Genomic DNA, 13,203 nt, shown 5'->3' on the forward strand with positions numbered 1-13,203 from the left:
CAGACAATGCAAAGGTAACACACACAAAAAAAAGATGTAACCAGTCTGGACTTGGCCTACAATCATTATTGTGAGAGTGAACGCTCTTCTACATGTTTTACATGCTTCAAACGGTCAGCTGATTAGTGAGCTCTACAAAAGCCTGATAATGAGCCATTCATTTGAATCAGGCGAGTTGGAGCTGCAGGGCAACATCTAAAACATGGAGGACAGTGTTCCCCCAGGACCAGGGTTGGGAAACACTGGTCGATGAGTTACGATAATGAGAAGTATGCATGTTAATGGTGCCATATGTAAGAATGTGGCCAAAAACGGTTACTTACATTAAAATTCAAAATACCGAGGTCTTTTAGGTTTCGTGACTGCTCGGCAGCAACTGCAATGATTGGTAGACGGCGGTAGGTGGCGCCACATGCCAAAACATGATTTCAAAACATAAACATGATTTGCAGTCTGCAAAATAATTTTTTTAATGCAAATATTTTGGCTGTACTGTTATATGAACATTATTCCTGAGTCTCTGTGACATATTAGGAGGATTTTATGGCCAGTTGCTTTAGATGTATTACATAATGCAGCTTTAAATCCTGTTGGCAATGACAGGATGGTAACAGAAGGGTTAAAAGGGAAATATTCCGGGCAGTGGTTTCGTTATTTATTTAAGCCTCCTCCTCCTTCTGCTCAAATACCTAGATAACCAAAACACATCTATATTTATCGTTATTTTTACTGGGAGATGTTTGACTATTTTATGTGGAAAAATTGCAATTTATCACTTTATATCGAGATATTCATAAAGTATCAAGTCAAGTTTAATTATATAGCCCAACATTGCACACACAGTTCACCTTAAAGCACTTCACAGTCTGTACAGACTTTATCCTTAGAGAAATCTCCAGATAAAACCTTGTACGGGAGGGAAAAACCTCAGGGAGAGCCACAGAGGACAGATCCAGGACGGTCAGATGTGCAGAAGGTGTCACATGTACAGAAAAGAGAAGCAGATGGTCACGATAACAGTAAAATCAATCGATATTAAGTATTAATATCATTATTATTGAAGACGGTGTGAACACAAGGCTGTTTTCTTTGCCCACACGTGCTTTGTTCTCAGGTCACAGCCAGGTTTAAGAAGCTGGTTATTAAAGCAGTCAAGTAATATTTGCCCAGTGTGACCTCACAGACGTGATGTGGGCTCAGAAACACATTGTGCCTGAACCTCGTGTTGTGTTTCGCATCCTAATGACAGCGAGAGTTTCAACAGAAGATGCAGACTCTCATTATGAGGCTTTTATGGTAAACTTAAAAAACGTGAGCTCTGCTGTGACGCTTCTAATCCGAGAGGACGATGACCAGGCAGGAAGTCTGATCGAGACGATGATCGTTTCATAAATGTGATAACGTTGTTCTCGAGCAGCGGGAGTGGATGTGATACTACCCATTTATTTGAAAGAGGAACATCTGCATGTTAATGCTGTCACTTGTTCATATTCAGTTCATTATATAGAGACAATATTGTGGGGTTTTTTTTTATGTTCCATTACATCGAATGTGAAAGAATAGTTCACTGATGTTAGTCTGAACGATATGATGAAGCACGGAGTTCTTTTCTTCTTTCTAATTGTGTTGCTGAAGAATACAGAAGAGCAAAAGAGTGATTCTGAGTGACTGGATTAGTGGAGATCAGAGCAAAGAGAAAGTGATTTAAACTGTAGAGGTTTTTCACTTTGAGGTTCTTCATGTGTCATCCTGACTCATTAGTTTTTCGCTTTTGGGATTTTGGAAAAGATTGGGGTATGTAAGCAGTTTCAGGCCTGGTTTTATTTCCAATGAGCCTTCACATAGACTTCTAGATTTGACAGATGGATTATTTGTGATTGTGGAGTAAGATTTTTTTTTTAATCCAGGTTTGACATCGGCACCATCTTAAAAAAAAATCCCCTTCACTTTAGTCATTTTTTTTGATGAAATTACCCCTGAGCATGCACAGAAAACTGATATATGGAAAACAGATGGAGATTGTGTTCTTTCCTCAAGTGCAGCCTCGGTTTCTCACAGCAGTTTGTGTTACTGTTACTGATTCGTGCTACATCAGAGAACATTCGCAGATCTGCAGATCAACAGGCTGCTGCAGTTATCAGTCCCACACCAGAGTGATGCAGCACTGGTGTCAAATCTGTAGTCACGTCCACCAATCACAGTAAAAACGTGTCCCAGATTTATCATTTAAACCCGAGCTAATGACGTGGAAAAACTCCATATAGGATTGAATATATTTAAAAAATAAAAAGTTACATCTGCAGTTAAGCGAAACCACCTGGCTTTGAAGAACTTCTCAGGTTCACACATGTATCTGTAGTAATAAATGTGCGAATCCTGTCACGCTACATTAGCACATCACCCTGAACGGATGCGTTCACGTTGATTTTGCCCGTCTTTCCTGATCTGTGAGCAGAGCTCGAGGCTCACTGTATACTGTGTGTGACATACCACATGTGCACGCGTGTGCACACGGTGTTTCGTGTCACGGTGTTCGTGACACATGAGACGGATTCAACTGACATGTCCAAGTCAAGTCTCGATTACAAGAAGTAAAAGAGAAAAAGAAATGGTGAGAAGACGGCAAATAGTAATCCCCACTACAAGAGGTTGTTCCGTATGTTTTACATGTATATTATGTAATTTATCTCCCGCTTACTAATAATCCCACAAGATTCTCCCACCACCTGCCCAACTTTGCTATTAATATGCCAAGTATATCAGTATACAGAAGGAAAGTTGTTATAGTAATTAAGTGTTGATTTACTTCACGGTGATGAGGTAAATCTTATTTTAATTCAGTTTTTGTGAATGAGAAAATTCTCATCTTCAGCCAACTTTAAAGGTGCATTATGTAATAAATCTAAAGCAACTGGCCATAAAATCGTCCTAATATGTCACAGAGACTCAGGAATATTGTTCATATAACAAATTGAACTCACCAACAACAACAGTACAGCCAAAATATTTGCATTAAAATTAAAATCTTTTGCAGACTGCAAATCATGTTTATGTTTTGAAATCATGTTTTGGCATGTGGCGCCACCTACCGCCATCTACCAATCATCGCAGTCAGTAGAGTCTCAGCTGCCCGAGCAACCACAGGTTTCCAGTTACGAAACCTAAAAGACCTCGGTATTTTGAATTTGAATGTAGTAACTAAATTTTTGGCCACATTCTTACAAATGGCACCTTTAAGTTTAATTACTCACATATTCTTATTACCAGACCTGTCGTCCAATATAACAGCCGTAACTTAGGATAAACCGAAAACTAGAGGCCTTTTAAGGTTCCCCCCCTAGATACCAATGCACCAGGCATCTGGACCAGATACTCTATCTCAAGGCTTACTAACTAATATACGTATCAGATCTGGCACGCGCTGCTCGCCAGAATCTACGATGATGCCTCACTCTGACTCCAGATGTTCCATCATTGCTCGTCTCTCCTGATAGCCAAAAATCTCCGTAACAATCACTAGGTCAGCAGCGTCTGTGCACACTATTCTCTGATGACGACCACTCCATTGGTTCACATCCAGACTTCTGTTTGTCAGTGTGTCACAGGCAGGTTCCCACAGTGTCTCACATTTGTTACTTCAGGTTGTTTCACGGTCCAGTTGTCCACCATTTGTCACTGGTGATAAACACACAGACAGACAGTATCTCTGCTGTATAACCTCAAATCTACATTTTATTTTTTTTTAGTCACATGTTTTAAATACAAATAATTAAAAAGAATAAGATTCAGAGCACTGTGTCTTCTCTCCCTTTGATTTGCTCTCCTGATTGTAAATGAGAGCGTTAGACACAGCGTGTACAGCGTTGTAAAAATGTCTTTCTCTGTGGTGATCTACACGTTCTCTCACTGGCGCGGTGCATGTGGAGTGAATCTGATGCACAGCACAGTGAGCGGCAGTGAGTCACAAGCTGACAGTTAACATGGTCTGTAATTATGTTCAAACAGCTTGACCGATATAATTGAACCTAATGGGATCAACACTCGCTCTGTGCCCCTGGGCATTGTATTCTGATACTGAGACATGATAACGGTGCTATAATTTATAATTACGGCATCAGCTCTGTATTAAAAACACAACTAACTTGAACTATTCCCTCTGTCTTGTTAAAATTAAAACATGTCATGAAATGGGAATATAATGGGTTATTTTTGTTGTTGTCTTTAATCACCAGCTTCGTGTGAAGACAAATGCGTGTGAGATACGGACTTGTACTGTTAATATTTATTTAAATTTTAAGAATGACTGCTTCTTCTTTGAGCCGAACATATGATAATCACCAAACCTGGTTGTCCATGACAACAGCAGTGTTTTTATGTTTATTTTTCAAACCAAACATATAGTTTAATTTAACTGTCAGTTATGGCAACATAATCTATTTGAATAAGTTAATATTTTTTCCGAATAAAACCTCTAGAACTCAATATGAATTTTTTTTTTTTTATGAAGATAAGCAAGTAATTTAAAGCTCCCATAGAGTGGTCCTATCACACATGTGAGTTATGGAGGTCTACTTACATACATAAACTTGTTTTTATGGTCAAATACCTCAGAGTTGCTGTAAATGAGCCGAAATCTCTCCTCACTGAAGCTGTCATCAGTTGCGCTGTTTCAGACTGAAATCTCACCCACAGAAGACAGAACGGTGTTGTGATTGGCCAGTCAGCGGGGGCTTTCCCAACTGTCTTGTGATTGGCCAATACCTGGAAGCGACGTGATTAGCACACCAGCTCTCCGAAGCACAGCTCCCCCCTCTGGAACGGTGGATGCACTGCTACTCATTATCAAAACATTGTTTTAACAATGTTTAAAAATGGCTTTTTATCAGATTGCCTAAAGGTTGTGGTGGAAAAAAAGGATATAAAGCACTATACTGCACATTCTTTTCGCTTCTGTATAATAAGTCTTAACATAGTAAAGGAAAAAAAGGCAGCCTTAATGCTCTGTGGGCTACGGGTGAACTTCAGTCCCTCGTTCAAACACTGGTTTTCAGTTGCTACTAAAATAAGTCAAATCAAGTCAGTGGAAATAAAAAAAAATAGTGAGCTCTCTCCCAAGTTGTAGAAAAAACCTCCTGCAATTTCTTGATGCTATAATTTGCAGCGCTGCAGCCAAAGAAGAAATGATCGTGTTCACAGATGAAGCCAATGACTTCATGCATGAACTGCAGAGACATTTGAATACAGAGTAAACACAAACCTGTTGAAACCCCGCATTAAACCATTTGGACCATGAGGTATTTCCTCCCAAATGCCAACATTTTTATACAACTGTGTGTTTTGGCACGGACCGACTGTCCATCAGTCCCTCCGTTCTTTAATTAGATTCTAACAAGACTGAGCAGAGTCTCCTCAGTCAGGTCAGGATCACGAGTCAGTGGAGACACAGCAGCAGCTCACACTGCTGATATCCCTCATTACAGACTGTGAGATGAAAACTGCAGACAGTCTTCTCTTCTTGTTGTTTTCAACCTCGTTGTTACAGAAGCTCTGTGATCAGATAAAGGAGCTGAAGAATTCAGTCGCAGCTTTGCTGTATTTCAGCTCCACTGAGGGTTTGTTTGCTGCTGCTGCTGCTGCTGCAGCAACAATTCACTGATGTCAGGGCCGTGGCTCTTTATTCTGTCTGTAAGGAGACGCTAACACAGCAGCAGTTTCCTAACTCTGCTCAGCTTAGTGACAGAGAACAACACGTTCTGATCAGAAAATCTTTATTGTCTCTGTGCAACCCTATTCAGTGCAAAATAGCCAAAAGGATAGCTGCTCCATATTTCATTAATCATTTCAGTTTCCTCTTCTCTTCAGTGAAGTCATGTGCTGCTGCTGCTGCTGCTGCTGCTTGCTTTATTAATCTGCAAATGGTTCATATTTACAAGGGATTATATCACGTTGTGCTTAGTTATGGGCTAAATAATATTCTTACTGGTAAAAACGAACAAAGAAAAGCTGTGTTATCATCAATAATGCTAATAATAAGTTGTGTTTAGGGTCCATAATTCAGTGCCTATTGAGATGTGCAATGTACATTTATGTAATGATGTAACATTTATTCCCTGTGCAAACATACTTTGAGTCGTAACTGCTGTTGAAATTAGATTTATATATATATATATATATATATATATATCATATTCTGTCTGTTTTATGGTTTCTTCTACTCTCATTCAGGAGCAAATATTTTGTCAATATTTGTCTGATATTTATTGTGAATATAGTTAAAGGTGCATTATGTAATAAATCTAAAGCAACTTGCCGTAAAATCCTCCTAATATGTCACAGAGACTCAGGTATAATGTTCATATAACAAACTGAACTCACCAACAACAACAGTACAGACAAAATATTCCATTAAAAAAATCTTTTGCGGACCGCAAATCATGTTTATGTTTAGAGATCATGTTTTGGCATGTGGCGCCACCTACCGCCGTCTACCAGTCATTGCAGTCAGTAGAGTCTCAGCTGCCGAGCAACCACGGGTTGCCAGATATGTCTGAAATGCAATGGCGGAGAAAACAAAACCTAAAAGACCTCGGTATTTTGAATTTGATTGTAGTAACCGTTTTTGGCCACCTTCTTACATATGGCACCTTTAAATTAAAGGCATTTCAAGTCGTCCACATAACAGAGTGGTGGTTAGAATTATCGATTGCTTTTAAACTCGTTTCACAGAGGACCTTTTCTGTGGAGAGTTTGCATGTTTTGCACATTTGTGTGCGTTTTCTCTCTGTACTTTGTTGTTGTTGTTTTTCCCCCTCTGTGCAAAGGCGAGCTGATTAGAGTAAACTCAATTACACACTCTAGATTCTATGGGTGACTATGGGTGACTGTTTTTTTGTCTGAGCTTCTTAATGACCCTCTAAGAGAAAGATAATTAATAAATATTATAAGTAGCAAGAGGAAGCTGTGGACAGCATGTGATAATTGAAAGCTAATTAAAATTGCTTGTGTTTCCCTCAACACAGTGTCTACAGTTTTATGTTGAATGGACACACTCAGTTTACGACATTAGGAAAATGTGTTAGTCCAATTAAAACTGGACTTTTAAAATACATGAGCATGTGTTAGTTTGACTGAAACTGTATTAAAGCGGACATATTATGCAAAATCAACTTTTTAATCATTTAAATCCTGGGGACTCTGGAGGTCCTATCAGTCACCAAAGTGTGAAAAAAGATGACTGTTGTTTTTGTGGTCCTCCTCAGTCTAAGTACAGGAGATAAAACACGCAATGTTGACTTCCGCGCTCACTGAGACGTCACAATGTGCTAAATTCCTTGAATTTTTGTCTCGCGGAGCTCGCATTTGTCTGTAAAACATGCGAGAGTGCTGGCGAGGGCAATGGTATCCGAAGACCGGAAGTCTGCGAAAAGTTCTATTCTTGGCTCCACAGTGCAGCACAGAGTCCTACACAAACTTCCAGCCTCAGAGGATTTAGCTCCCAGTAGCCTCTGTGGCTGATGTCATTTCCTGTCCCTTAAGTTTCATTTTACTTTTTTTTTAAGGTGGACCTAAAGAGATACTACTAAACCAAGCGTTCTGAACAGGGCTGTGTTGGCAGGGTGATTGAACTGCTGTGGTGCTTCATCCTTATGGTATTTTGATCAAAGCATGTCACAGACATGTTCATTAGGACACCAGGGAACTAGTTTAACTTGGAGAAATACCCAAATGGCAACAAAAACACGGCAAAATTCAGACATTCTGGACATTTTCTGGGGAAAAATTCAGCTTAAAGAATGAGATATTTTTAAGTTATTGAAGACTGAACATTGTTACTTTTTTAACCTGTGTCTCAGGACTGTAAATAAATCCACCCAAAGTTTCCAGACCTTTTTCCTTTTTACACTTCTTAATTGTGTATTTTTATTGCAGTACGACTCTTCATTTACACTATCATCTTCCATCTTATATTAAACTACTTAGCTATGCCTCTCACTCCCATTATCTCACCTTACCTGCAGGTATTACATCTCTCGTCTTCATGCAGAAAAAAAACGATCGCATTTGTCAAACCAGTTTATTCCTCTCCTCGAGTATCTCTGGACATAATTATCCCACTCTGTCTCAGCAGCTTCACCTCGGGCAACACACTGTACTTTTATTGATATTGGGATGCAACAACACCTGCTGGATGTGATAGTTTAGTGTGTGTGTGTGTGTGTGTGTGTGTGTGTGTGTGTGTGTGTGTGTGTGTGTGTGTGTGTGTGTGTGTGTGTGTGTGTGTGTGTGTGTGTGTGTGTGTGTGTGTGTGTGTGTGTGTGTGTGTGTGTGTGTTTTATCTCTTGTGCCTTTTGGCCCCAGTACTTGATGTAAACCTCAATTTCTAAACTCATTTTGCTCACTCGCCTCAGACTCATACCTCTCCTCTCACATTTTCCACAGCTGCTGCCCTCGGCAACCTCGTATCTGATCTGGCAGGGCTGGGGTAAGAATTTCACACACACACACACACACACACACACACGTCTCACATGTGGGCACCAGTTATCTGTGAAGTTTCTGAGAGGACGAGGATAGAAACTCAGTCCAGTCTGGTGAAATTGTGTTTTTTAATCAATAATATTGGCACAGCATCCCCCCCAACACCCTCATGTGGAGATTAAAGCTGTAGAAAATGGACGGATGGATAATAATAATGATTATTATTATTATCATCATCATTAAGCCTGCGCAGGAAGGAGATCCGTGCCTCAGAGGAATATACGCTGAGGCTTTGTGATGCATGAAAGGACTTTGTTATTTATTATTTATTATTACGAGAACAAAAGGCCACGCTGTTTAAATGTATCAGCGCGGTTTGATTAAATCAAGAGACTCCGAACATTAATGATTAAATGAGGAGATGATTATGCAAGCACACCTTCTGAGCTGACTGCGGAATATGACAGCTGTGCTTATCTGGTTGTTATATTAACGAATACAGAAGATGACCAACGCGTTGTCAACCCCGCAGAACATGTCACATTTAATTTGGATCTGTTGGCTTTCTTTGTTTTAAATTCAAACCAATACTTCAATTCGTGTTTTGTGCAACGATATTTCCAGAGGTAAACTCAAGGTTCCCAAGATCTCCCACACATCGTATCCTCCTGACTCTTGCTCTGTTTTTGACCTTTTAACGTGACTTTAAATTGGCTTCCCTCACACCCCTCAAAGGTTAAGTGGTATCCAGATAATAGATGGAAGTAACCTTTCGAGTAATAAAACTACTTCTTGGTGACTTCTTTTCTGTTTCCTCCTCAAGCTTTTTTTTTTTTTTTCCACTGACAGAAACAAAGTCAAACAATGTTTTTTTTTTTCACTGAAATGATCAAACTCTGAATCACAAAAGACTCCAGGGCTGTGTGTTTCCAGCTGTTTTCACAGCTGTGTGCAACCAGCCTGGATCAATACAACAGAGAGTTCTAAATTCATTCATTCTCAGGATTCATTCAGCCGATTCATAACTATTCTCCACGTCAGCGCCTCCTAGTGGTGATCAGCCGAACATGCTTCACAGGGTAAAGCAACCACACTGCAGTGTGTCTCCTATTTTACATGTTACTGCAACATGCAACTAAACCATGCTAAATTGTACACCTTTAAATTCAGAGAGTATAATCTCAGCGTGATGGATCGCGTTAAGTTGCTGCGGCTTCTGCAAACGCTCTCTGTGGACGCTCTCAAACGTCTGCTGCTGCGTGTGAGTCCGTGTCTCCCACTCAATCATATTTGCAGAGTGGAGCCCATGTGGCCAGTTTGTCAAGGTAACACTCGATTACAGCCGACAGGAGAGCCTTTTTTATTTTGATCAATTTTACACCAGCGGATGTGAAGGCCATTTGTCTGCCACAAAACAGGCTTAGTGGACACCTGCTCCTGCCGGCTCTTTCTGTATATAATGTGAATCTCACTCTTTTTGGTTGTAATGTATGTGTTTGATGACATAAGACAAAACCCTCAAGCACAGTGTTATACCTTTAACCCCTTTAACACCGAAGCCTCAAATTGTCTGGACTTTTTGTGTGTGCTTATTTTAACCATAAAAGAGCCAGAAAATGTTAGTGATTTTGCCTCCTTTTTCCAAAATAAATGTCAATATCTGGCAGTTATTTTGTTATTTAATGTACTGCATGTAAAATGAAGGAAAAATTAAACGTTTTATGTTGTTGTTTCCACAAAATGGAAACTATGTACATGGGTTTTTTCCAACTTCGCCGGCTTCCTGCAGCAGCGTGATTGAAACTACCGTAATAACCACTCATATGCGCTCCGTGTTAAAGGGTTAAGATCACACTGGGTGATGTGGACAAGCATACTTTGAGTTGTTTGTTTTGTAACAAATGATATAATATAAAATAATCTCTGAGCTTCTAAATAAACAATGTTTTCTTGCTGCCATCTGTGTTAACACAAACTGTCCAAATCCACAAACAAATAGTAAATATATTCTGTTATACCCACATTTGTAATTCCTGACAGTCTGAAGGCAGTGCTCGCTCCCACATCCGCACTTAAATATGCTACTCGTTTCTAATCTCTCCCTCGACGTGACAGGTCCGGCTGCAGCTTATTTTTGCGCGCAGTGAACTGAGGATCCATTAGTGCCGGAGGCTGAACCAGACCTGCACCACTGAATATCCCCATATTTACACTCAGTGTTTCAGCAGACTCTTCTCAATGGATATTAAACCTCGGTCTTTTCTGGCCTTTTTTTTTTATATTGCATTATACAGTGTGTTTATAAAGTTCCTTTGCCAGTGATCTGGACAGAAACACTTGAGCTACACAGCAGCTTTCAGGTACATCATAGTGACTATAAAAGTGTTGCATACAGTAGTGATGTTTAAAGATTAAGTTTTGCTGCATTTTCAGTCCATGTTTATGCAGCAAGCTATGGTGTTTTAATAGTTCACATTTAAAATATTCAGCTACACAGTATGTGAGTGTTATATTTTAAATTACTTTTATATTATAACTAAAACTTGTATTTTCATCGCAAAGGTATAAAGTGCTAAAACTAGATTAAAAGTAATACATTTGCGACTGACATGGAGGAGAAGCTGTAACCAGTGTCATTTCAGCAGTTTTGGCAGTTTAGCTGCTGACACAATCTGATTGTTTTTCCAAACTGTGGCATGAAATATAATTTCTGACTTGTTATTCATTCAGTCATTCATTCATCATCTACCACTTTATCCTCCACATGAGGGTCACTGGTGCTAATCCCAGCTGACACAGGACGAGTGGCCGGTTTGGCCTTGGACAGATCGCCAGTCCATCACAGGGACACATGGAGACAGTCAACCATTCAATCTCACACTCTAGAGCAGGGGTGTCAAACTCATTTTCACTGAGGGCCACATCAGCATAATGGTTGCACTCAAAGGGCCAGATGTAACTGTAAGACATAACACATGTAATTAAATGTAAACGCACCCTCGATTGCAGTTTGCTTTTTAATTCTTTAACAATTTGTTGTTTTCCTTAAAGGCTAACTTTGGCATACTTGTCTCCTTGATTGATGTCAAAATGCCGACGTAGATTGTACTCTTTGACGACCGACACCGCCTCATAACACAAAAGACATACCCGTTTTTCTCCTTGAAGCACAAACATGTATTCGCCTTCCCATCTTTCTTGAAACTGCCTCCCATCTGCATCAATCTTTCTCTTCGTGGATATTTTGGGATCATTAGTGGATATTTAAATCTCGATTTCATTCGTCTCATGATGAATATACAATAATACACTGCAATCTAGTGGCGGGATGCCATCACTTCACGGGTAACACAATCGCCATGCATTGTGGGAAATGTAATTTATGGTCAACGCACGCCTTAAAGCAGCATAGACCTCGCGGGCCACATAAATGATGTGGTGGGCCACATCTGGCCCCTGGGCCTTGATTTTGACACATGCTCTGGAGGGTCCAGTTAACCTAGGAAAAAAAACAGAGAACATGGAGAAAACGGAGAAAACACACATGGAGAACATGTAAACTCCATGCAGAAACTCTTTTTTTTATCAAAAAGAATATTGTTGATTGTCGTTGTGTGTCCAGAAGTTTTGTTTGTTTGTTTCATTACATCTTACTCATAACTGTGTTGTTTAAAACCCACGAGGCAGAGAGGATAAATTGTATCTCGCTGATTTTATACAGCAACACGGACCTCATCTAGTAATAAACCTAATACATAGAATTCCCAGCTCCATATAAGACAAAACTTTCCTCTCAGTTTTAGCTGTTACTCAGTGCTCTGTTTTTCTTCTGTCATCTGCACTGAGAAAATGAAAGAAGAAATGAGAAAAAAAATACTTTAACACAATCTTCTTTTTTTTTTTCACCCTGCTGGGTTTATGAAAGACGGCCGCCGCAGATCGGATCATTAGTTTGCTGATTTATTTGTTCGCCTTTCGCCGTTATCGATTACTTCGGTCGTTAACTTTGACGTCTTTTCTCTCAGTGGGGAAGCTGTCACTCCGCGGGTGGTTTAATGCACCGTGTCATGTAATAGAATAATAGGGAAATATCAACATCATGTGAAAGAATGACTAAAATCAGTGTAATCAGTGTCAACATGCTGTCTGTGTAGCACATTTGTCTGAATGAGGCAAGTTTTAGCCACGGGCTTCACGTTCATGTAGTGATGCACAAGCTCATCAGATACAGCAGTGTGTACACTCACCGACCGTGTTCTATTTTTCTGCTGTAGCTCATCTGTTTTAAGGTTTCAAGAAATTGTCTTCTGCATACCTTTGTTCCATGATTGATTGATTTGAGTTACAGCATCATTTCAGCAAAGCCTTGTCGTTCTATTCTGACATCTGACATCAACGAAGCAACAAGGCGTTTTCTCTCTTTTATCACAAACACTAGAGATGGTTGTGGCTGAAAATCTCATGTTCAACGTCACTTAAATCATTCTTTTAGCTCATCTGGACCCTTGATTAAATGTTGCTGTCATCAGAGACGATTCTAGAGTCTTTTGGGGTCCTAAGCAAAAATTCCCGGGGGACCCTTCCTTCCGACCAGTGTTCATCATTATTATTATGTTATAAATAATCTGACACCAACGAAAAAATGTATGAAGTCAAAAGGTTTTGTATTCCAAATGAATGAAATAACATGGAAAAAACCTTGTAATTTTGAAAATGTATGTAAAA

The 13,203-nt window shown here is 39.7% G+C and overlaps 1 protein-coding gene across 1 annotated transcript in view; it reads left to right on the forward strand.

Moving 5' to 3' along the window:
• Positions 1-13,203, forward strand: part of LOC310933791 (transmembrane protein 65-like) — a gene marked incomplete at its 5' end in the record, with an annotated part of 42,069 nt that overhangs the window by 26,712 nt on the left and 2,154 nt on the right. The window contains one exon of the mRNA XM_083897361.1: positions 8,440-8,482. Within this exon, the coding sequence (XP_083753487.1) occupies positions 8,440-8,482 (43 nt within the window). The remainder of the gene's footprint in view (positions 1-8,439; positions 8,483-13,203) is intronic.

Source organism: Microchirus variegatus (genome assembly GCF_963457635.1).
Source record: "Microchirus variegatus genome assembly, chromosome: 1".
Classification (NCBI taxonomy): Eukaryota; Metazoa; Chordata; class Actinopteri; order Pleuronectiformes; family Soleidae; genus Microchirus; species Microchirus variegatus.